General features: G+C 44.8%; 1 protein-coding gene across 8 annotated transcripts in view; it reads left to right on the forward strand.

Moving 5' to 3' along the window:
• SPAG1 (sperm associated antigen 1) overlaps positions 1-24290 on the forward strand; it is a 114985-nt gene that overhangs the window by 19026 nt on the left and 71669 nt on the right. For 4 of the 8 annotated variants that reach the window (XM_051843956.3, XM_089336391.1, XM_070075362.2 and 1 more), the window contains 4 exons: positions 7900-8025; positions 19533-19597; positions 21357-21466; positions 22507-22612. In XM_051843956.3, the coding sequence (XP_051699916.3) occupies positions 7900-8025; positions 19533-19597; positions 21357-21466; positions 22507-22612 (407 nt within the window). The remainder of the gene's footprint in view (positions 1-7899; positions 8026-19532; positions 19598-21356; positions 21467-22506; positions 22613-24290) is intronic. The other 4 variants (XM_089336393.1, XM_070075364.2, XM_070075365.2 and 1 more) reach the window with 3 other exon arrangements.

Genomic DNA, 24290 nt, shown 5'->3' on the forward strand with positions numbered 1-24290 from the left:
CTGCTTCAGCTCGTTTCCAGCTTCCTCCTAATGTGTACCCTGGGAGGTGACAGGTGATGGCTCAAGCACTTGGGTCCCTACACCCCAAGTACTATAGGAGACTCAGATTGAGTGTCTGCCTCCTGACTTTGACCTGGCCCAGCCCTGGCTATTGGGGACATTTAGGGAGTTAACCAGTAGGTGAGAGTTCTGTCTGTTTCTCTCTGTGTCTTTTTCAAATAAGTAATAAAAAAGGAGAAAGGTTGGCACTTGCTTTGCAAATGTTTTCTGATAATGATACTCTATGACTTGCCTTTTTTTTTTTTTAAAGTATCTTTGAAAGGGCAAAAGTTTTTAATTCTGGTGAAACCAGTTTTTCTCTTACAGTTTGGGATTTTGTGTTCTATTTAAGAATTCTATCTAAACCAAGATCTCCAGGTTTTCTCCTAGAAAGTTTGTAGTTTTAAGATCTTTTATTTTTTGGAGAAAAATACACACATACACACACATATGGAGGTGCTTCAGAAAGTTCATGGAAAATGAAATTAAAAGAGTTTATTTTCATGCAGAAAATGTTGAGATCCATGCATACTCATACACACACACACACACACACACACAATATCTAAAAGTAACATGTTTAAGAACCATTGAAAGAAAGATTATCCTTTCCCCACTGCACTTCTTGGTACTGTTTTCAGAAATCAGCTGGCTGTTTATCTGTGTGTCTATTTCTTTCTCCCCCTGTCCTGTTCCATGTTCCATTATCCCGAATGCCTGTCTTTGATATATCATGGTCTTGATTGCAGTGGTTTTACAGCGCCTTGAAACCTCATAGTACAAATCCTCCAACTTCTTTTTTTTCTTTTCCAAGTTGTTTGGCTATTCCGAGATGTTTGCTTTTCAGTTTCTGCTTGTTTGTGTTTGGTCTGGAATTGTGTTGAATTTGTGGATCAATTTTGGAAAAACTGACATCTTCATATTGATATTTCTGATCCATTATCTACTTCATTTATTTTGGTATTTAAGTTTTTAAAAAGATGTATTTATTTGAAAGTCAGAGTTACAGAGAAGCAGAAGCAGAGGCAGGGAGAGAGAGGCTGAGGTCTTCCATCCGCCAGTTCACTCCCCAGAAGGCCGAAACAGCTGGAGCTGTGCTAATCTGAAGCTAGGATCCAGGAGCCAGGAGCTTCCTCTAGGTCTCCCATGTGGGTGCAGGAGCCCAAGGACTTGGTCCATCTTCTTCTGCTTTCCCAGGCCATAGCAGAGAGCTGGATTGGAAGTGGAGTGGCCAGATCTTGAACCTGTGACCATATGGGATACTGGCACTGCAGGTTGTGGCCTTACCTGCTACGTCACAGCGCTGACCCCAGTATTTAATTTTTTTACAGTAATATCTTGAAGATTTTTGTGCTTAGTTTTTGCATATTTTTGTTAAATGTATTCCTAAGTATTTTACATATCTTATGCTATTACAAATGTTAATATTTTTAATTTCAATTTTTTGTTAGTCTATGTAACCCCAGTTATGAAAACTTTATTTTTATGATAGTAAAATAACATAATTTATCATACTAGCCATTTTAAAGTATACAGTTCTGTAATGTTAAGTATAGCCACATTGTTATACTGTCGATCTCTATAACTTTCTCACCTCGTAAGACTGAAACTCTATGCCCAGTAAACAACTCTTCTCTATGTACCTCTCTCTCTAGTCCCTGGAACCCATCATTCTGTTTTCTGTTATAAGTTTCATTACCCTTAGAGACTCTGTGTCAGTGGAATCTGAATGTTAATTACACATTACATGTTTATAGTTATCTAATTGATTACTTAATTACTGGCCTTATATCTTGCAATCTTATTAAATTCATTGATTAATTCTAGGATGGTTTTTATAGATTCCTTGCATTTCCTACCTGCAAGATTGTGGCTGTGAATAACAGATATTGACTTCTAAGGCAGGCATTTGACCTAGCAGTGGAATGATGCTTGGGACTTATATCCTGTATGGGAGTGCTGGGTTCTAGTCCTAGCTCTGCTCCCGAATCCAGTTTCCTAATGGTGTTCACCATGGGAGGCCATCGTGATGGTTCAAGTAGTTGATCCCCTACCACCCATATGGGACACCTGGATTGAGTTCTCAGCTCCTGGATTTGGCCTAACCTAACCCTGGTTGTTGTAGGCATTTTAGGAGTGAATCAATGGATGAGTTCTCTCTCTCTCTCTCTCTCATTCTCTCATTCTCTCATTCTCTCATTTCTGGCTCTCAAATAAATAAATAAGTACATAAATAACTAAATAAAAATAGAGAGATGTACTTCTTTTCAAATCTGGCTGCCTTATTTTTTTAAAACTTGCCTATTGAACTGGCTAAAACCAACAGTACAATGTTGAGTAGACATAGAGCAGATATCCTTGTCTACTTCCTGATCTTACAGGGAAATCATCCAACCTTTTACCATTAACTACCAATTAACCTTAGATTTGTGTTAAATGCCCTTTAAGAAGTTGAGGAAGTTCCCTTTTGTTTTTTGTTTGAAGAGAATTTTTTTCATGAAGAGGTTTAGGTTTTATGAGACGATTTTTTCTGTTTATTGCAGTGAACATATGATTTTCTTTGTAGTCTGTTCATTATAGTTAATTATGTAGACTGTTTTCAAATGTTATACTAATCTTGCACTCTAGGATAAGCCCTATTGCCAGATTTGGTTTGCCAAACTTCTGTGAAGGGTTTTTGTGTCTATGTTCATGAGAGATACTGGTCTGTGGTTTTCTTTTTTTTAAATACTGTTGTCTAGTTTTGGAAGTAGGGTAATGCTAGCCTTATAGAAGGAGTAGCAACATATTCTCTCCTCTTTGATTTTCCAGAAAAAATGGTGTATAACTGGCATTATTTCTTCCTTAAATGTTTGGCAGAATTGGCCATTGATGCTGTCTGGGCCTGGGGCTTTCTTTGTAGGAAAGGTTTTAACTACGAATCCAATTTCTTTAATAGATTTGGGGTTATTCAGAACTTATTTAGAGAGCTTTCTCTCTGTCCAGCTCCCTCGTCCGCAGTACTTGGCCCTCAAAATCCTCGCAGTCTTCCAAGCTCTGTCTCTTGGCTTCAGTGAGCGCCCATGCTGCAGCCTGCAAACTCTGGGCAGCAACTCGGGGCAGAGGTGGGGCCTACCCTGCTTTGGTTCTGTTTTTCCAAAGATCATTGACTTGTTCTGCTTTTCGTCCACTGCCCGGAAACCATTGTTACAGACGTTTCACCCAGCTTTCTAGAGTTCAGCGAGAGCGTAGATCTAGTCTCTGAGTCTGTCAAGTCAGAAGTTCCTTTACTGGTTTTTCTATTGAGACGTTAGAGTTTTGTGTGTTTTAAATTTCCCCTCAGTTTGTTGTTTGCTTTATGGATGTTGTATATGGAGCTTTTCCATGTTCACAGTTTAAAAAGTTTTTTTTTTGTTTGTTTTGTATAATCACACTCTAGATTTGATCATTTATGATCTTCTTGTTTGCTTTATAGTTAGGGAAACTTTCTCTCCACCGGACAAGTATTGACCTGTGTTTTCTCACCATTCCTGTGAAGCTTCATTTTGCCTAAGAAATTATTTTTATTCATTTTTTCCTGTGTATTTATTGTTTTATCTGCCGTCTTTTATTGGGTGTTAGTTCTTAGTTGTGCTGTTAAAGAATTCAGGCACAACAGGGCTCCTCACAGAGGGTCAAGGTCGGGAATGCAGAGTTCGCCCTTGGCATTGCTGTCTCTCCGGCGGTGCTAGCATCGCTGCTCCGGGTTCCTAGTAAGAAAGGCAGTAGTTGAAAAGCTCCCAGCTGGTGGGGCCACAGTGCCTGCAGTGCCAGCATCGCACATGGCTGCCAGTTCGAGGCTTGGCTGCTGCACTTCCGATCCAGCTCTCTGCTATGGCCTGGGAAAACAGTAGAAGATGGCCCAAGCCCTTGGGCCCCTGCACCCATGTGGGAGACCAGGAAGAAGCTCCTGGCTCCTGGCTTCCAATCCACCCAGCTCTGGCGGTGGCAGCCATCTGGGGAGTGAACCAGCGGATAGAAGACCTACCTACCTCTCTCTCTCTGCCTCTCTGACTTTAAAATAAATAAATAAATCTTAAAAAAAAAAAACAACAATTTTAAGGTCTATATATTTTCTAACTCAGAATGCTATTTTTTAATCTTTCATTTTTTTCATTTTACTATTTTATTGACTTGCGTTGGATAATCTAGTAATTAATCCCCAAGTCAAAGATGGCCTTTTATGTCCGGAGTTCAAGGTCTGATTTTTAGAGCACAGGATGCCTGGTTTTGGTTGCAAAAGCTGCCTTCTTCCTATCTGCCCACCTCTTGAGTTTGTCTCACTCGCTCTTCCTGGTCTCTCATGAGTCCTGTGCCCCTTCTCCCTTCCCCATTCTCTCTTACTCACTGTCTACTTTGTAATTCCTCTTCCCTTTTACCTTTCCTTGCTCACTTTTCATCCTCCCTGTATTTTATACAAATAAGAAAGATAATACAGATTATTGCTTGTAAGAGTGTCTGACAAATGTTAGACTCTCAAGATAACTTGCTGAATGATAAAAAAATAGAATTTCACAGAAAATCTTTTATTTTTTTTCCTGCTAGTTATGACAATTCAGTTGATTTTTCTTTAGTAGTCCAGAGGTCTTTTATTTATTCTTTTTAATGATTTATGTATTTATTTGAAAGGCAGAGTTACAGAGAGGCAGAAGCAGAGAGAGAGAGAGAAAGTCTTCCATCCACTGGTTTACTCCCCAAATGGCTGCCACCGCTGGAGCTGGGTGGATCGGAAACCAGGAGCCAGGAGCTTCTTCCTGGTCTCCCACATGGGTGCAGGGGCCCATCCTCCACTGCTTTTCCAGGCTCATTAGCATGGAGCTGGATCGGAAGTAGAACAGCTGGGTCTCTAACTGGTGCCCATATGGGATGCTAACACCGCAGGTTGGGGCTTTAACCTGCTACGACACAACGCTGGCCCCTATTTTTATTTTATTTTATTTTATTTTATTATTTTATTTTATTTTATTTTATTTTATTTTATTTTATTTTATTTTATACACTCACCATGTCTTGCATTCACAGGGAATGGGTTCCAGCAGCTGCGGCTCCTTTCAGTGGGTTCTGACAAAGGGGGCTTCTCTGGGTGGAGAGGCTGGTGCCTCAGTTGAGCCCAGGTGCCTTGCTCTCTGGCTTCCCTCTCTTTCTGATCATTTTCCTTCCCACGTTTCAGGGAGCTGTCTCAGCTCTTAGAGTGCTTAGTATGTGCAGGATGCACATTTGTTGTTTCGGTAAGATCTTACCTGAACTTGTGTGTTTGCCACAGTGCCGACAGCGTGCTGGGTAACACTGCAGCCCCTTCCAGTTTTGCCGTGGTAACATTTATGGGGCGTCCCCCCCTTTTTTTTTCTTTTTTCTTTTTTTTGACAGGCAGAGTGGACAGTGAGAGAGACAGAGAGAAAGGTCTTCCTTTTCCGTTGGTTCACCCCCCACTGGCCGCTGCGGCCGGTGTGCTGCGGCCAGCGTGCTGCGCTGATCCGAAGGCAGGAGCCAGGTGTTTCTCCTGGTCTCCCATGGGGTGCAGGGCCCAAGCACTTGGGCCATCCTCCACTGCACTCCCGGGCCACAGTAGAGAACTGGACTGGAAGAGTAGCGACCGGGACAGAATCCGGCACCCCAACCGGAACTAGAACCCGGGGTGCTGGCGCCGCAGGTGGAGGATTAGCCTATTGAGCCGCGGCGCTGGCCAAGGGGCATCCCTTTTTTATAGTTCCCATTCCCTTGATGTCTACAGAGTCACCTTCCTTGTAGATGTGCTTGTTGTGGCCAAAGGCACAGCTCTATGTTTTCTAAAAGGCCCGAGAACGCGTATCCGGTGCCTCCCCTCGCTCCCTTTGTGTTCATCATCTTGGTGAATTATTGGCAGATGGTGGTTCTGGCCAAAAGGCTGTTTGTGTATTTTTACAGATTGATTGATTGATTTGAAAGGTAGAGTGACAGAGAGGAGGGCAGGGAGAGAGAGAAAGAGATATATATCCTCCCCTTGCTGGTTCACTCCCCAAATGGCTACGATATCCATATCCAGGGCTGAGCCATGCCGAAGCCAGGAGCCTGGAACTCCATCTGGATCTCCTACATGGGTGGAAGGAACTCAAGCACTTGGGCCGTCATCTGCTACCTTCCCAGGCTCATTAGCAGGGAGCTGGATCAGAATCAGAGCAGCTGGCACTGGAGCTGGTGGTGCTCTGGTATGGAATGCCAGTGTTGCAGGTGACAGCTTAGCCCGCTGTGCCACAACACTGGCCCATGACAATTCGGTTTAATAAGCATTATAAAGAAACTCTTGGGGTCGATGCTGTGGCATAGTGGGTTAAAGCTCTGATCTGCAGCACCAGCATCCCATATGGGCTCTGGATTGAGTCCCTGCTGCTCTACTTCCAATCCAGCTCTCTGCTATGGCCTGGGAAAGCAGCAGAAGATGGCTCAAGTCCTTGGGCCCCTGCACCCATGAGGGAGACTGGAAGAAGCTCCTGGCTCCTTCTCTCTTTCTCTCTGTATCTCTGCCTTTCAAAAAAACAAAAACAAAAACAAAAACAAAAACAAAAACAAAACACTGACTATGGTGACCACTTTTAAATATACAGTTCAGCATTCAGTATATTCACATTGCTGTTTCCCTTTCTATTTTTATGTTGCAAGATCATTTTCATCATCCCTTTCAGCAAGCTTCCTGATTGGGTAAAAGTATTAGCACCTCCTCCATGTATTAGCATACAGATTTCGAATCAACTATGTATTGTTCATCCTCATCTAGAAACTCCTTGAGGCCAGGGCTTATGTCTCATTTTCATCTTAGTGATTCAGGGTCTGGCATGTAGGGCATATAGGAGTTTCTTTCCTTTTCTTTTCTTTTCTCTTTTCTTTTCTTTTCTTTTCTTTTCTCTTTTCTTTTCTTTTCTTTTCTCTTTTCTTTTCTTTTCTCTTCTTTTCTCTCCTTCCTTCCTTCCTTCCTTGCTTCCTTCCTTCCTTCCTTCCTTCCTTCCTTCTTCATTTATTTATTTGAAAGCAGAGCTACAGAGAGGCAGAGAGAGAGAGAAAGGTCTTCCATCTGCTGATTCACTCCCCAGATGGCCTCAGTGGCCGGAGCTGGGCGGGTTTGAAGCCAGGAGTCAGGAGCTTCTTTCCGGACCTCCCACGTGAATGGCAGGGGCCCAAGGACTTGGGCCATCTTCCGCTGCTCTCCCAGGCACATTAGCAAGGTGTTGTAATGGAAGTGGAGCTACCAAGACTCAAATTGGTGCCCATGTGGGATGCCAGCCCTGCAGGCAGTGGCTTAACCTTCTACAGCATAGCGCCAGCTCCACAATGATCAACTTAACATCATGGGCATTCATTACAGTTTTTAAAAATGTAGAAATGGCAGCCGGCGCCGTGGCTCACTAGGCTAATCCTCCGCCTTGTGGCACCGGCACACCGGGTTCTAGTCCCAGTCGGGGCGCTGGATTCTGTCCCGGTTGCCCCTCTTCCAGGCCAGCTCTCTGCTGTGGCCAGGGAGTGCAGTGGAGGATGGCCCAAGTGCTTGGGCCCTGCATCCCATGGGAGACCAGGGGAAGCACCTGGCTCCTGCCATCGGATCAGCGCGGTGCGCCGGCCACGGTGGCCATTGGAGGGTGAACCAACGGCAAAGGAAGACCTTTCTCTCTGTCTCTCTCTCTCACTGTCCACTCTGCCTGTCAAAAAATTAAAAAGAAAAAATGTAGAAATGGCATTCCAGATAGAAGGGTGTGACCACACCGTCACCTAAAAAACCAGACTCCTGGGAAACTATCATGTAAAATGCTTCCTTTACACCTGGCTAATTATTTCAGACCATATATTTGTCTCCTTTTCCTCCATTCTTCTCAGAGCTGGGTATCAGAAATTAAAAAAGAAGAAGATAAAATGCACTTTCATGAAACTGAAAGGTTTGCGGTGATGGAAGGTAATTTGCCTCCGGTCCGTGGTTCAAGCAGCTGTCTTCAGGTGGGCAAGGTAGGCCGCTGGGGCCGGGGCCGGGGCCGGGGCCGGGCCGGGGCCGGGCCGGGGCTGTTGTGGTTTGCTAAGAGGCTAACTCACCTCAGTCAGAGTAGCCAGCGTGTGAGCGTGACGCCCTCCAGGTGAGCCAGGGTATGTTTGCTATGGACCTCCGAGTGTGTCACCTTCTTCGGTCAGCTGTGCCCCATCACGTGGAGGTGAAAATGAAGCAGCGCTCTTCTTTGAAGACCTGCGTCTTGGGTTGACTGCCCTTTCTCTTCTTTCTTGTGCTGTTCCGTCTCTTCTACTCTGACTGGTTTTCCCAAAGTTTTTAAGGTCCCATTCAGTGTGCGAAAGTTGCAGGGACCAATTTATATATCCAGTAGAGGCATAGAAGAGCTATCTTATTATATATTCTTATAGCTGTAGATGTAAATATTAAATAGTTACTTTCAAGCACTTATCAAAGTCATTTCTCTGCTTAGTGCCTCCCCTCCCCGCCCCCATTTCTCTGTGATTGGTCTCTATTTTTAACCCACAGGCTCTGTGGAGAAGGGGTCCCTTGGAGTTTCAGGTGCATTCTATTTGACCTCAGGTTGAAAATGGGTTTTGGGCATCCACTTGGACATGTTATTTGTGGCAGGGTGACAACTCGAGTCTTTCTTTGGGGATTGACTCATTTGTGTTATTCTCATCTTTTCTTTGAATCCTTTTCTTCCTTTCCTTTTCTTTTTTATCTAGGAGGGAGAGGGAGAGGGAGAGGGAGAGGGAGAGGGAGAGGGAGAGGGAAAGACAAGGATCTTCCATTCACTCCCTAAACACCTGCAACAGTCAGGGCTGGGCCAAGCCGAAAGTCAGGGCCTGGGAACTCCATCCAGGTCTCTCATATGAGTGGCAGGAACCCAAGTAACTGAGCCATCGCCTGCTGCCTCCCGTGGTGCACACTAGCACGAAGCTAAAATTGGAAGTGGAACTGGGACGCAAGCCCAGGCACTCCGGTTTGGGATGTGGTCATCCCAGTGGCCTCTTATCCTCTATCCCAAATGCCCATCTCCTCAATTGCATTTAACAACATCCACAGCCCTTCCTCCCTCTGACCTCTGGTAGTTTGTCTTCCTGGATCTTTTCACTCCCCATCAGGAACAGCAGTGCCTGAGTATAGGTGACTGAGGTGCTTAGTGATGTGGTGACGACGCCACCATCTGTAATCGTTAGAGTCGTATTTGCAGAATTCCCACCATGTGCTAAGTCCATGCTCTGGCAATATAACAATGAATAATATTCGGTCTTTGCTCTCAAAGAGTGTATAGTCCAGGAAGCAGCTAAAGCATTGGTACCCGGTTCTCAGATGATGGTCTGTGTTTCCAGTTGCAGAGGGAAGGGTGGATTCTTTTCCTCAGCTCAGTATGGAAATAAAAAGCCGGGAAATGATTTGTAAAGAAGCAGAAACTTTTATTTGATTGGCAGGCAACAGGAAAGTTTCTGGTCCGAGAGGAGACCAAGAGGAGTGCCCAAACAGGGACACTGGCTTTAGGGAAATGCCCGGGGTTTTGAAGGCATTACTGTCTGTTCATTGGATCATTCTATGGGGGGTGCCCATTCGATGGGGATTTCACATTTGGTTCGTTGATAGGCTTGGGGCTCATGGAGATAGCGGGGCTCTGTTGGAGACAGCCCAATTCTCCTTAGGGACTTAGCCTCTCCTCTGCTAGCTGTGGGTGGAGGACTGCAGCTAACTTGAAGGCTGATTTAAAACCACAGGGTCACACATGCAGCCCGAGAAGCTAGATTGGGGGAGATGCTGGCTGGTCTGGAGACAGGCTTTCCTGCCACAGCTGACAGCCTGCTTGTGAAGGACATTCTACCTACGCCTGAGGGGCCCACAGACCCCCAGCCCCACTGGACGGCCTCAAATCCCCCCTTCTTTTAATCCACACCCTACTACTGTAGGGACCCGGGGCATCGATGTTGTCCTGGCTACTTCCTGCTAACAGGGGGTCGTCGCCCTAGAGGCCCTTTGGGTGTGGAAGGTTGAGGTGGTGGTGGTGGCCATCAGGTAGCTGTGAATGAATGCAGTCTGCATGCAGGGCTCCATCTGGAATATCATTTGCATCTTGATGGATTCTAACCTTTGAGAGAGAAATGGGACAAGGCAGTGCAGGATACACGGGACAAACATTAGAGTACGAAGTAGCGTACAGAATGGGCCCCGCAGAGGAAGGACCCATGCCGTGGGTGGTAAGCAGGATTTTAGTTGTTCCCAAACCTGACCTGTCAGGTGGGTTTTAACTGACGGGCTTTTTAACCACACTGCCTTTTGTAGGATGTGTTTGCTACCACACAGACTCCTCCCTGTTGAGCTAGCCTATAGTCAAAGCGAGTCTGTGGTCTGGGACCATCTGGCCTAGTGAGTGTAGAGACTTTTGTAAGTCTCTGAAGTTGAAGCCAGCTTCTTGGGCTAGGTCACCCACAGTGGTGGTGATGTCGGGGACCTGCCGGTGAGTGCTAACCACTCCACATGTCAGCCTAGCCGAGGATGCTGCCAGGGCAGTCACACCTAGCACGATCAGGGTCCCTGCTTCTCTTTGGACTCAGATTCTAGCGTTAGTTGTTGAGAGGGCCTGGTAGGTGTCTTCAGTCACTGATTCAGAAAGAAGATTCCCTCTGAGTCTGGCTCCAATAGGCCTAGTCGCAGTATCCTTGAGTTTTTCCTGGGTGTAGACATCTTACACCCCATGCCTCTTTAAACTGGGTTATTGTAGCCCACAAAGAGCCTTCCCCATATCACTAGTTTCCCATCTGTCCACACTGCAGGATCAATGTCTACCTAAGTTAAAGGAAAACAGGCACAGACCTCAGGGGGAAGAACCAGGCCCACGTGCACCTTGGCTAGAATATCTCTCCCCAAGAGAGAGGGGCTGGGGTCTCAGGGATTTAACCAAGGTGTGGTGGAAGTGGAAGTTGCCCCAGGAGCAAGCCAAAGGCTGAGTAAAAAAGTGCATTTAAGAGGCTGGCCTGGTACACCCCGAACGACCTCCTTATGTGGACCCAGGTCCAGGAGAAGAGGGCAAAGCTGAAAATCTAGTGCCAGTGTGAAGCAGAAACCTTACTGCTTGTGAGCCCACATCAGAGAGACCCAGGGCTCCTCGGTAGGAACCCAAGTGCTGGGAGCCTGGAGAGCAGGGCTGGCACCCGTCAGTGGGACGCCTGGTCCAGTGGCCCCTGCTCCCTTCGGAGCCTGGGCACTTGGATTCCCTGTGCTCCCCCTTACAGATTGGACAGGGTCTAGGAGGTGGTCTCTTTTTTCCAGGCTTGGGATAGTCCTGAAAGTGTCCCAACTTTCCATAGTTGAAGCAGGCTGAGGGGGCTACACCCATCGAGGGGGCCTGAGGGGGCTACACCCATTGAGGGGGCCTGAGGGGGCCACACCCATCGCAGAGGCCTGAGGGACTATACTCATGGCAGGGAGCCTGAGGGGCTACACCCATCACAGGGGGCCTGAGGGGGCCTCACCCATGGCAGGGGCCTGAGGGGCCTGACCTTCAGTCACTGTCCCCTTGAGTTTTTCCGGGAAGGTCATGGAGGCTCAGATTCCGCCTGGTGCGAATGTTTTGTTTTTGCCCTTTTTAGTCCCTCAAAGAAGCAGTAAATATAATGATTTCATTCTGCTCGTCCCTCACATCCTCGGGACCCAATCAGGATTTTTAGTGGGGACCACCTCGGCCCTAGTTAGGATTTTCAGACGGTTTCTCTACTTTACATTTTGGGAGTTAGAATAGTCATTGCCTGCCTCTCGTGCCTTTGCTAGCTTGCTCTCTCTCTTTCTTTCTCTCCCCCACCTCCAATGGCGGTAGAGTCTGATCAAGGGATAAGGTGATGTCTTTCCATGTCAGATCATATCATGATTTAGGTTGTTCAAAAGGCTGCACATACTGGTCTGGTGTGTACTTTCCCAGGTCTTTTTTTTTTTTTTTTTTTTTTTTTTTAAATCTCTTTGAATGCAGCCAGAGAAAAAGACACAATACTAATCAAGACACAATACTAATCTCTGGGCCAAATTCACCTACCCCCCCCCCCCCAAGGGAAACACTCCATCTCCTTGCATGCATGGATAAGGCCGAGGTGCCTTTTTCTGTCTGGGACTTGGCCCATGATAAGGGGGACAGGGTTGACCTTGGGACTCTGGGGGGATAAGGGGACTGTAGGGGTGACCTTGGAGGCACCTGGACTGGTTTGTTCTTCTTCCAGACTCAGCTTGTCTCCCACCACCTGCACTTGTACTTTTTATACTCTACACATTTGTAACAAGTCTGGGTGCTCTCTAAGATAGAAGAACAGCTGGACATAAAGAATTTCTTCCACTTGCATTCACACCTACTGCAAAGATCTAGTTAGAATATGGGATTGTAATTGAGACTTCCCTGTGGAGGCCAGGTCTCCCCATCATTAAGGGGGTATTTGGGCCAGGCCTCAGTGTAGAAGAAAGTCAGGACCTTCTTCTTGAGGATCAGGGGGTCCAAGTGGTCCCAACTCTTGAGGATACATGTGAGAGGTGACCAGGGATCTACTCGTGAGGACTGAGATCCCACGGAATAATAAAGGAGAGAGAATGGGGGTTGGCCAGAGAGGTCACCTCCTCTCTCTGTACAACACTAACGTGAGGACTGAGCCTGGCAGGCACTGGGAGGCAAACCCAGTCCGGCCCTGGTGATGGAGTCCTACGTGGGTGATCATTGCAAGGGTGGCCATGCTGTCCCTTGGGACGGGCCTTCCGAGTGTGGGGATTGCCACTCCTACCTCTGTCTTGGTTTATCCCACCTCTGGTCTCCACTCCTTTGCCTCTCAGGACGAGGGCCTTGATAAAACGGCCTCTTCCCCTGGGAACGCTGCTGCCTCCAACTCTGAAAGCTGTCTAACTCTCACACCAGCCTATCAGAAGGATGGAGCCAGTCCTGACTGGCGACACCTCAAAGACCTTTAAAGTCCATACCTCTCATGGACTCCCTGTTCTTTCAGGGCTTAGGTAAGTGAAGAAAACCTATTGTGGCCTCAGAACTGCCTCCTGTTTTTCTCCCAGGCTCTTTACAAACGTCTGCCTCAGGACCTCTTGTGGGGACACGGGGAGTGTGTACAGTGACTGACAGAGAGGGTAAAAGTCTTTGAGGACTTATCTGAGCATTTTACACATAGAGTCCTTTTACTGTTACAGCAACCTGGGCTGGGAAACTCTCTTCATCCACACAGGCACCAGAAACAGTGGAGGACCAGGAGGAGTTTACTGGGGCTGGTGGGCTAAGTGGGACTGTTTCCTGAGACTGAGCCCTGAGCCTAGGTTTCTTACAATCTTTATAGGTTCCTCAGCACCACACCTTAACTATTACAGCATCGGTGGGTTTCGGTTGTACCTACTTGACTTAGAACCACACTTCCAGTGGTCAGTTGGTCTGGTATGTTTATAAAAGAGACACCTGGGGCAGATTATAGGACAGATTTACAAGTGGAGTTACAGAAAGCACAGCTTAGGGCATCTTCCCTCCCTAGACAAGGTAACCGCACACAGCTGCTTACCAGATACCTGGGAGCGGCTGCTTTTCAAGGTTAGTGTCGCGGTCCGCTTCCCTCCTTGGCCTCTGGCTGCGGCTTTATTTCCTCTGCATTCTGTCTCTACCAAAAATGACTGCCACTGTGGACTGGGACAGAATCTGCTGTTGCTCATGACCGCCCGCTGTCTAGATGTCCGAGTTTACCTGGAGGGCCAGTATTAGCCTGGGTCCATGCTGAGCCTCGCTCGCGGGGCAGTAGGCAGCATGACCAGGCGTCCCTACAAGAGAGAAGCAAGGTTCTTGGGTAGCAGTCTGGCCGCTGGAAAGCCAAAGCGAGCTCAGGGGGTCTCAGTATAGAAATGAAAAGCCGGGAAACAATTTTCAAAGAAGCAGGAACTTTTATTTGACAGAAAAAGTGTCTGGTCCGAGAGGAGTCCAGGCAGAGTGCCAAGCTGGACACTGGCTTTGAGGAAGTGCCCCAGGTTTTGAAGGCATTACTATCTGTTCATTGGATTGTTTTATTGGGTTGCCCATTGGATGGGGGTTTCACATTTGGTTTGTTGGTTGGCTTGGGGCTCACGGAGACAGCGGGAGTCTCTTGGAGACAGCCCAGTTCTCCTTAGGGACTTAGCCCCCTCCTCTGCTAGCTGTGGGTAGAAGGTTGCAGCTAACTTGAAGGCTGATTTAAAACTGCAAGGTCACATGCAGCAGGAGAAGCTAGAGTGGGGGAGGTGCCAGCAGGTCTGGAGACAGCTTTCCTGCCACAGCTGGCAGCCTGCTCGTGACGGACATTGTACCTACCTCTGAGGGGCCCACAGACCCTTAGCCCCACTGGATAGCCTCAGTCTGGAGACCCTTAAAGTCCCAGAGAGCCTTTCTTTCTTTTTTTTTAAATAGAAATCTTTTATTTAGTAAATATAAATTTCAAAAGTACAACTTTTGGATTATAGAGGTTCTCCCCGCCCCGTACCCATTTTCCCACCCGCAAACCATCCTATCTCCTACTCCCTCTCCCATCCCATTCTTCATTAAGATTCATTTTTAATTATCTTTATATACAGAAGATCAACTCTATGCTGAGTAAAGATTTCAACAGTTTACACCTACAAAGACACACAAAGTATAAAGTACTGTTTGAAGACTAGTTTTACCATTAATTCTCATAGTACAGCACATTAAAGACAGAGGTCCTACATGGGGAGTAAGTGCACAGTGACTCCTGTTGTTGATTTAACAATTGACAGTCTTATTTATGATGTCAGTAATCACCCGAGGCTCTTGTCATGAGCTTCCAAGGCTATGGAAGCCTCTTGAGTTCACAAACTCTGACCTTAAACAAGGCCATAATCAAAGTGGAAGTTCTTTCCTCCCTTCAGAGAAAGGTACCTCCTTCTTTGATGACCTGTTCTTTCTGTTGGGATCTCACAAAGATCTTTCATTTAGGTCATTTTTTTTTTTTTTTTTTTTTTTTGCCACGGTGTCTTGGCCTTCCATGTCTGAGAAGCTCTCATGCTTTTTAGCTGGATCTGAATGCCTTAAGGGCTGATTCTGAGGCCAGAATGCTGTTTAGGGCTTTTGTCATTCTATGAGTCTGCTCTATATCCTGCTTCCCGGGTTGGATCGGGTTGGATCGTTCCCTCCTTTTTAATGCTATCAAGTATTATTAGCAGACAGTGGTCTTATTTATGTGATCCCTTTGACACTTAATCCTATCTTTATGATGAGTTATGAACTTAAACTGATCACTTTAACTAGTAAGATGGTATTGGTACCTGCCAACTTAATGGGATTTGGATTCCCATGGCAAGTTTTTAGCTTTACCTTTAGGGGTAAGTCTGAGGGAGCATGTGCCAAACTGTATATCTTCTCTCTCTCTTATTCCCACTCTTATTTTTAACAGGGATCAATTTTCAGTTGGGTTTAAACACCTAAGAATAATTCTGTGTTAATTAAGGAGTTCAACCAATGGCATTAAGTAGAAAAAGAAAATAAATAAAATAAATAAAAATAATAAAACAGTAAGCTGTTCTTCAACAGTCAGGTTAAGGGCTGATCAAGTCACTGCTTATCATAGTGTCAGTTTCACTTCTACAGGTTTCCTTTGAGGTGCTCAGTTAGTTGTCACAGATCAGGGAGAACATATGATATTTGTCCCTTTGGGACTGGCTTATTTCACTAAGCATGATGTTTTTCAGATTCCTCCACTTTGTTGCAAATGACCAAATTTCATTTTTTTTAAAAGCTGTTTAGTGTTCCATAGAGTACACAGCTCATAATTTCTTTATCCAGTCTTCTGTTGATGGGCATTTAGGTTGATTCCATGTCTTAGCTATTGTGAATTGAGCTGCAATAAACATTGAAGTGCAGATAGCTCTTTTAATTGCCAATTTAATTTCCCTTGGGTAAATTCCGAGGAGTGGGATGGCTGGGTAGTGTGATAGGGCTATATTCAAATTTCTGTGGTATCTCCAAACTGTCTTCCATAGTGGCCTTACCAAAACATTCCCACCAACAGTGGATTAGTGCGCCTTTTCCCCCACATCCTCGCCAGCATCTGTTGTTAGTTGATTTCTGTATGTGAGGTGAAACCTCATTGTGGTTTTGATTTGCATTTTTCTGACAGCTAGTGATCCTGAACATGTTTTCATGTATATGTTGGCCATGTGGATTTCCTCTTTTGAAAAATGCCTATTTAGGTCCTTGGCCCATCTTTTAACTGGGTTGTTTGTTTTGTTGTTTTGGAGTTTCTTGATCACTTTGTGATTATTAATCCTTTATCGGTTGCATAGTTTGCAAATAATTTCTCCCATTCTGTGGGTTGCCTCTTCACTTTCTTGACTGTTTCTTTTGCAGTATAAAAACTTCTTAATTTGATGTAATCCCGTTTGATAATTTTGGCTTTGACTGTGCCTCTGGGCTTTTTTCCAAGAAGTCTTACCTGTGCCTATATCTTGCAGGGTTTTTCCGATGTTCTCTAATAATTTGATAGTGTCGGGTCATAGAAATAGATTTTTAATCCATGTTGAGTGGATTTTTGTGTAAGGTGTAAGGTAGAGCTCTTGCTTCATACTTCTGCATGTGGAAATCCAGTTTTCCCAGCACCATTTGTTGAAGAGACTGTCTTTACTCCAGAAATTGGTTTTAGCTCCTTTATCAAATATAAATTGGTTGTAGATGTTTGGACTGATTTCTGATGTTTCTATTCTGTTGCATTGGTCTATCTATCTGTTTCTGTACCAGTATCATGCTATTTTGATTATAACTGCCCTGTAGTATGTCTTGAAATATGGTATTGTGATGCCTCCAGCTCTGTTTTTGTTGTCCAAGATTGCTTTAGCTATTCGACGTCTTCTATGCCTCCATATGAATTTCAGCATCATTTTTTCCAGAACTGAGAAGAATGTCTTTGGTATTTTGATTGGATTCGCATTGAATCTATAAATTGCTTTTGGGGGAATGGACATTTTGATGATATTGATTCTTCCAATCCATGAGCATGGAAGATTTTTCCATTTTTTGGGTTCCTCTTCTATTTCTTTAAAGTTTTGTAGTTCTCATCATAGAGATCTTTAACGTCCTTGGTTAAGTTTATTCCAAAGTATTTGATTGTTTTTGAAACTATTGTATATGGCATTGATCTTAGAAGTTCTTTCTCAGCCATGGCATTGTCCGTGTATACAAAGGCTGTTGATTTTTGTGCATTGATTTTATATCCTGCTACTTTGCCAAACTCTTCTATGAGTTCCAATAGTCTCTTAGTAGAGTTCTTTGGATCCCCTAAATAAAGAATCGTATCTGCTGCAAAGAAGGATAGTTTGACTTCTTCCTTGCAATTTGTATCCCTTTAATTTCTTTTTCTTGCCTAATGGCTCCCCAGAGATCCTTTCAGAGTCCACAAAGTGAATGCTGTTTTAAAGAATAGTAATACTTTGTCTTTTTCACTGCATTGGCTTTTGCACTGAGGGGAAAGATGCGTGCCTTACCGTGGACCAAGACTGGCACCCAGCTGTACCCATACAGTGAGGAATTCCAGTGTAACCTATAAAGACTTTGAAACAGATATTTGCCTTGTGAAATCTGAACCTTGAGGACATATCTTTTTATTTTGCTCTGCATCAAAAAGTGACAGTAGGCAGAAATCTCTTGGCTGTGCAGTGAGATATGACTTGTTACCTCAAGAAAGCACTTAAGGGCTGGGTGTTTGGCACAGAAGTTAAGTTGCTGCTTGGGATGCCCACATGCCGTACTTAAGTGACTGCCTCTCCTTCCAGTTGCAGCTTCCTGCTAATGCAGACCCTGGGAGGCCATGGTGATGGCCCAAGTAGTTGGGTCCCTGCCACCCAGAGGGAGTTGTTGACTGAGTTCCAGGCTCCTGGCTTTACCTGGTCCAGCCCAGGTTGTGGGCATTTAGGAACTGAACCAGTGGGTGGGTAGTATCTCTGTCTCTGTCTCTATCACTCTGCCTTTCAAATAAAAGTAAAGGACTTATGAGCTGAAGTTAGCTACTTTTTCCTGGGACACAGTTTTTACTTGGGGGGCGGGGATGACTGACAAGCATGGTATTCTTCACATGTGGGTTTTCGTTAGGCACTTTCTTGAAAGTCAGTGAAGTAGGCCTGGGGCCGGCTCTGTGGCTCTGTGGGTTAAAGCCGCAGTTTGCGATGCTGGCATCCTATATGGGTGCCAGTTCTAGTCCTGGCTGCTCCACTTCCAGTCTAGCTTCCTGCTAATGGCCTGGGAAAGCAGTAGAGGGTGGCCTGAGGAGGATGGGAGACCTAGAGGAAGCTCCTAGCTCCTGGCTTTGATCTGGCCCAGCCCCAGTCATTGCAGCCGTTTGGGGGAGTGAACCAGTAAATGGAAGATCTCTTTAGGGCGCCCACATCCGATATCCCAGTGCCTGGGTTTGAGTTCCACCTCTGGTTCTGATCCAGCTTCCAGCTGATGGGCAGCCTGGGAGGCAGAAAATGATGGCTCAAGTACTTGCATCCCTGCAAATCACACGGGAGGCCCAGAGGGAGTTCTGGGCTCCTGGCTTTTGCTTAACTCAGCCTTGGCTATTGCAGGAATATGGGGGCTGAACCTGCAGGTGCAAGATCTCTCTCTTTCTTGCGCTCTTTCTCTTTCTCTCTGCTTTTTGAATAAGTAAAAAATATTTCAGTAAACTTTCAGAAAACTTAGTTAAATGATCGAATTGGCTATTAGCCACTCATGAATCAGGTAGCATCGTTACTGAGGGTTGAGACAGGAGGCACTGTGGTGGGAAGGCCTGTGTGGTTGTGATCCCAGGCTGCCTGCAGCCATGTTTCCTACTATAAGGAGAAAGCAAGTAGCTGTAGTAGAAATGAAATCAGTAGGCAGAGAGGAACAGAGAGACTAGGGACAGGGGGAGAGAGGGAGAGCAGGAGAAAGGGCATGAGAAACCTGTATCTAGCAGTACCTCTGTCCTTCTGCTAATTTGGCTGCCAGATGGCCACAACAACTAGGGCTGGGCCAGGCTAAAGCCAGGAGCCTGCAACGTCATCCGGTTCTCCCACGTGAGTGTCAGGGGCCCTAATGTTGCACCATTTTCCACTGCTTTTCCCAAGCAATTAACAGGGAGCTGGATCAGAAGTGGAGCAGCTGGGACTCAAACCACTGCCCAAATGTGAATGCAGGCACCACAGGCAGTGGCTTTACCTGCTATGCTACAACACCGGCCCCATATTTTTTTTTCTTATAAGAAAATCAGTAATCACATTTCACAATGAGTTTTCGCATTTAATATATATATAAGTTTAAAAGCTGTAGATTATCCCTAGAATTAACTATAAATTTAAAATCCTTTCTCTTACCTGTTGTATATTAGGCTTATTATAATACTGAAGTTGTTATAACTCCAGGGGTATCTGTTTTTCTTATTCATTCCATTTGTGTGTCCTAAGCCAATGCATTGCATTTAAAGTAAAACCTGTGGATCTTAAGTAAATCATTTTATTCTTCCAGGAAAAATCTTCTGAAACTAGATCAACTAAAAAGAAAATTCCAAGGGATTATGCAGAATGGGATAAGTATGTTTTGTGTTTCTCTACATAAAATTGGCCACTGAAAAATTCTCTACCATAAAACACTTTCATAACTTCTTAAATAATATTATAAACTTTAAAATATTCAGGGTACTAGATTAGTTTAGCAGAATGCCGAGAATCTCTTGTCTAAGCACTCTGGTCTTATTTTTTCATTAAATAAAAACCTACATTCTATTTAAAAAAAAAATATTTTGAAAGGCAGAATTAGAGGGAGAAAAGAGAGGTCTTCCATCTGCTGGTTTGCTCCCCAAATGGCCACAGTGACTGAAACTGAGCCTATCTAAAGCCAGAGGCCAGGAGCTTCTTCCGGGTCTCCCACCTGGGTACAGGGGTCCAAGTACTTGGGCCATCCTCCACTGCTTTCCCAGGATCATTAGCAGAGAGCTGGATTAAAAGTGGAGCAGCTGGAACTTGAACCAGTGCCCATATAGGATGCTGGCATTGCAGGCGGCAGCTTAACCCACTATGCTATAGTGCCAGCCCCAAAGCTACATTCTTTATTATTGATATAAATAACTAATGGAACCTTTATAGTCATCTAAAACAGTGCAAAAATTTTAGATTGAGAAAAATTAGTCACAATTTTAATAACAAAGTTGTGAACAGTTAGTTCTGATTAATATATAAGACCTCACTTGATTGCATATTTTTGCTTTTTAATGCCAATGACTTTTTAAAAATATTTATTTATTTGAAAGGCAGAGTTAGAGAGAGAGAGAGAGAGAGAGAGAGATCTTCTATCACCTGGTTCACTCCCCAAACGGCTGTAAGAGCTGGAGCTGGGCTGATCTGAAGCCAGGAGCCAGGAACTTCTTCCAGGTCTCCCATGTGGGTTCATGGGCCATCTTCCACTGCTTTCTACAGGTGCATTAACAGGGAGCTGGATTGGAAGTGGAGCAGCGGGGACTTGAATTTGCGCCCATATTGGATTCTGGCACCGTAGGTGGTAGCTTTACCCAGTACACCACAGTGCTGGCCCCAATGCCAATGACTTTTTTTAAAAAAGGATTTATTTATTTCAAAGGCAGAGTTACAGAGAGGTAGAGACAGAGGCCTTCCATCTGTTCATTTGCTCCCCAAATAGTCCCAATGGCTAGGGCTGGGCCAAGCTGAAGCCAGGAGTCAAGAACTCTATCCAGGTCTCTCCCATAGATGGCAGGGGCTCAAGTACTGGGGCTGTCATCTGATATTTTCCCAGGCACTTTAGCAGGGAGCTGGATGGGAAGTGGAGTACCCAGGACTTAAACTGGTGCCCATTATGGGATGCTGGCATTGCAGGTGGCGGCTTTGCCTGCTGCGCCACAATGCTGGCCCCAGATTGCATGTTTGCTTAAGAGAGAATGCAGATGACTTAACCTAGTATGCATTTCTGGAAATGTATCCAAAGGCATGGTACAGATGGAGCTTACCTAATGTGAAAATCTGAAACCCGAAATTTTTAAAGCACTGACATGGTACGGTAAGAGGAGCGTTCCACACCATGCAACTTTGGCATAAAGTTACCTTAGGCTATGTGATTAGGTATGAAACAAAACATTTCATGTCTAGACCTACGTCCCATCCCCAGGATATACATTATGTATGTGCAAATACTGCAAAATCTGAAAAAAGTCTGAAACACTCTGGTGCCAAACATTTCAAATAAAGGATACTCTTCCTATAATACATATTAAAAAAATCAATAAGAAGTTTTCTTGTTTGTATTTTACTTGTCCCACTTTTTGTTTTTCTTTATTTTAAGATTTGATGTGGAAAAGGAATGTTCAAAAATCGATGAAGATTACAAAGAAAAGATTGTTGTTGACAATAGGGCACATCTGTCTAAAATTGAGACAAGAATAGATACATCAGGTAATTGGGGAACATAGGAGTCGTTTAGCGGTCTTTACATTTCTTGAGTTACAATAGAAGCTGTCAACTAGAAAACATTCTCTTGAGTGCTGCAGATTCCCATTAAAAGTTTATGGAGTTTTATAGAATTTTCTCCCAGAATTTACTACCCCTAAATACACTCATTTCTTTTTAGCTACCTAGTTTTTTTTTTTTTTTTTTTTTTTTGACAGGCAGAGTGGACAGTGAGAGAGAGAGACAGGTGAGAAAGGTCTTCCTTTGCCGTTGGTTCACCCTCCAATGGCCGCCACGGCCGGCACGCTGCGGCCGGCGCACCGCGCTGATCCGATGGCAGGAGCCAGGAGCCAGGTGCTTTTCCTGGTCTCCCATGGGGTGCAGGGCCCAAGCACCTGGGCCATCCTCCACTGCACTCCCTGGCCACAGCAGAGGGCTGGCCTGGAAGAGGGGCAACCGGGACAGAATCCGGCGCCCCGACCGGGACTAGAACCCGGTGTGCCGGCGCCGCTAGGCGGAGGATTAGCCTAGTGAGCCGCGGCGCCGGCCGTACCTAGTTTTATGAAATAGTTAAAATATTTAAATGTAATAAGACTACCAAATATTAACCTATCTATAGGTTTCTATTTCAAAATATAGACCAATTTTTCATATGGTATTTCATTTGTTTCTATTCCTTTTTTTTTAAATATTCTTTTTCCTCCAAGTTCCCAAATTTTCTTCTTTTTGCCTCAAAACAAAGAGATGAGAGCTTGTTTTTATTTGAAGTCCATAGAGGACCTTTCAGGCAAAACAGAACCAACTATAAAACCATTCTAAATCCTCAAAAATTGTGAATGATTAACAAAAGAAAAATATCCCTAAATTTGGGACTTTGTTTATTTTATGATTTTCTGCTTCTGTTACAATAAGCACTCTTGGGTTTAAACTTTTAAAAAATTATATTAAATGTTATTTTCACATAGAGCAATTATAAAACACATTTAGCAAGACTTCGAGATATAAACCTACTTATTTATTTCTAGGTCTGTAATACTTACTTCTAGGTCTAACGGAGAAGGAAAAGGGTCTTCTCGCTGCTCGTGAAAAGGAAAAAGGAAATGAAGCGTTCAACTCGGGAGATTTTGAAGAGGCTGTGATGTATTACACCAGGTGAGTAGCTGTTTGCTGTGGGTTGAACTTGTCAACATTTTACAAAATGATTAAGTTTTAATGGTCAAAACAATATAAATGAGCTAAATATGTCAGAATCACTTAAGGTACTATACTTGTGATGTTTCATAAATTCACTTATCTTGTTTTTTTTTTAATACTTTCCTCAAACCTGTAAGCTCCCACCCCACTCTTATTTTTAACAGAGGATGTAACTTTCCTATTTTATTTTTTTTTAACTTTTATTTAATGAATATAAATTTCCAAAGTACAGCTTATGGATTACAGTGGCTCCCCCCGCCCCATAACTTCCCTCCCACCCGCAACCCTCCCCTTTCCCTCTCTCTCCCCCCTTCCATTCACATCAAGATTCATTTTCAATTCTCTTTATATACAGAAGATCAGTTTAGCATATATTAAGTAAAGATTTCAACAGTTTGCACCCACATAGAAACACAAAGTGAAAAATACTGTTTGAGTACTAGTTATAACTTTCCTATTTTACAGAGAAAGTGTAACATAAGACAGAATGAACAGATAGCACAGAGGTGTACAACTTGGTTTCTGCAGTCCAACTGTGTGGAGATAATTCTGAAACTTAACGATGCTCCTTCTCACCACAGGGACTTTGCACATGTCTACAATGCTATTGCTCATTTTCTACTACTGTTGACTTCCGTCAGTAGAGATTCTCTTGTCTGTTACAGGGAACAAAAGCTTTCTTATGTTCTGTTGAGGAATCGTATAGCTGAAGAATTCGAGCAGACTGGTGATGGTTGCAGGAGCTCAGACCTCAGCAGGGTCTCCCCTCTCCTGCCTTTGTTTCCTGCGTGTGCTGAGGCTATAAAGTGCCTACCTCAGAGCCGCTGTGAGGAGTCAGTAGAACAGTGATAAGAACCCAAGCATGCCGGTGCCGCAGCTCACTAGGCTAATCCTCCGCCTTGCGGTGCCGGGACACCGGGTTCTAGTCCCGGTCGGGGCGCTGGATTCTGTCCCGGTCGCCCCTCTTCCAGGCCAGCTCTCTGCTGTGGCCAGGGAGTGCAGTGGAGGATGGCCCAAGTGCTTGGGCCCTGCACCCCATGGGAGACCAGGATAAGTACCTGGCTCCTGCCATCGGATCAGCACGGTGCACCGGCCGCAGCACGCTGGCCGTGGCAGCCATTGGAGGGTGAACCAATGGCAAAGGAAGACCTTTCTCTCTGTCTCTCTCACTGTCCACTCTGCCTGTCAAAAAAAAAAAAAAAAAAAAAAAAAAAAAAAAAGAACCCAAGCGCTTGGGCCATCATCTGCTGCCTCCCACGTGCATTAGCAGGAAGCTGGAACAGAAGCAGAGGAGCTGGGACTTGGACCGGCATGCTAAAATGGGATCAGGGTATCACAAGCAGAGGTTTAACCCTCTGTGCCACAACACCTGCCTCAATTTGCTTACCTTTCACTATTTGAAAGGCAGAGAAACAGACACAGACATCTTGCATCCTCTGGTTTACTCTCCAGATGCCCACAACACATCCAGAGCTGGGCATAGGTACTCATTATTCCATGACATTCCATGACATAAAATCAACATTTTAAGCAACAGCCTAGTAGAGTGTGTGTGTGTGTGTGTGTGTACGTGTGTGTACACACACTTACTAGAAAGAGTTGCAGAGAGATGGAGAGTAAGAGAGATCTTCCTTCC

This window comes from Oryctolagus cuniculus, chromosome 6 (genome assembly GCF_051225735.1).
Source record: "Oryctolagus cuniculus isolate XC-2025 breed Fujian yellow rabbit chromosome 6, ASM5122573v1, whole genome shotgun sequence".
Classification (NCBI taxonomy): Eukaryota; Metazoa; Chordata; class Mammalia; order Lagomorpha; family Leporidae; genus Oryctolagus; species Oryctolagus cuniculus.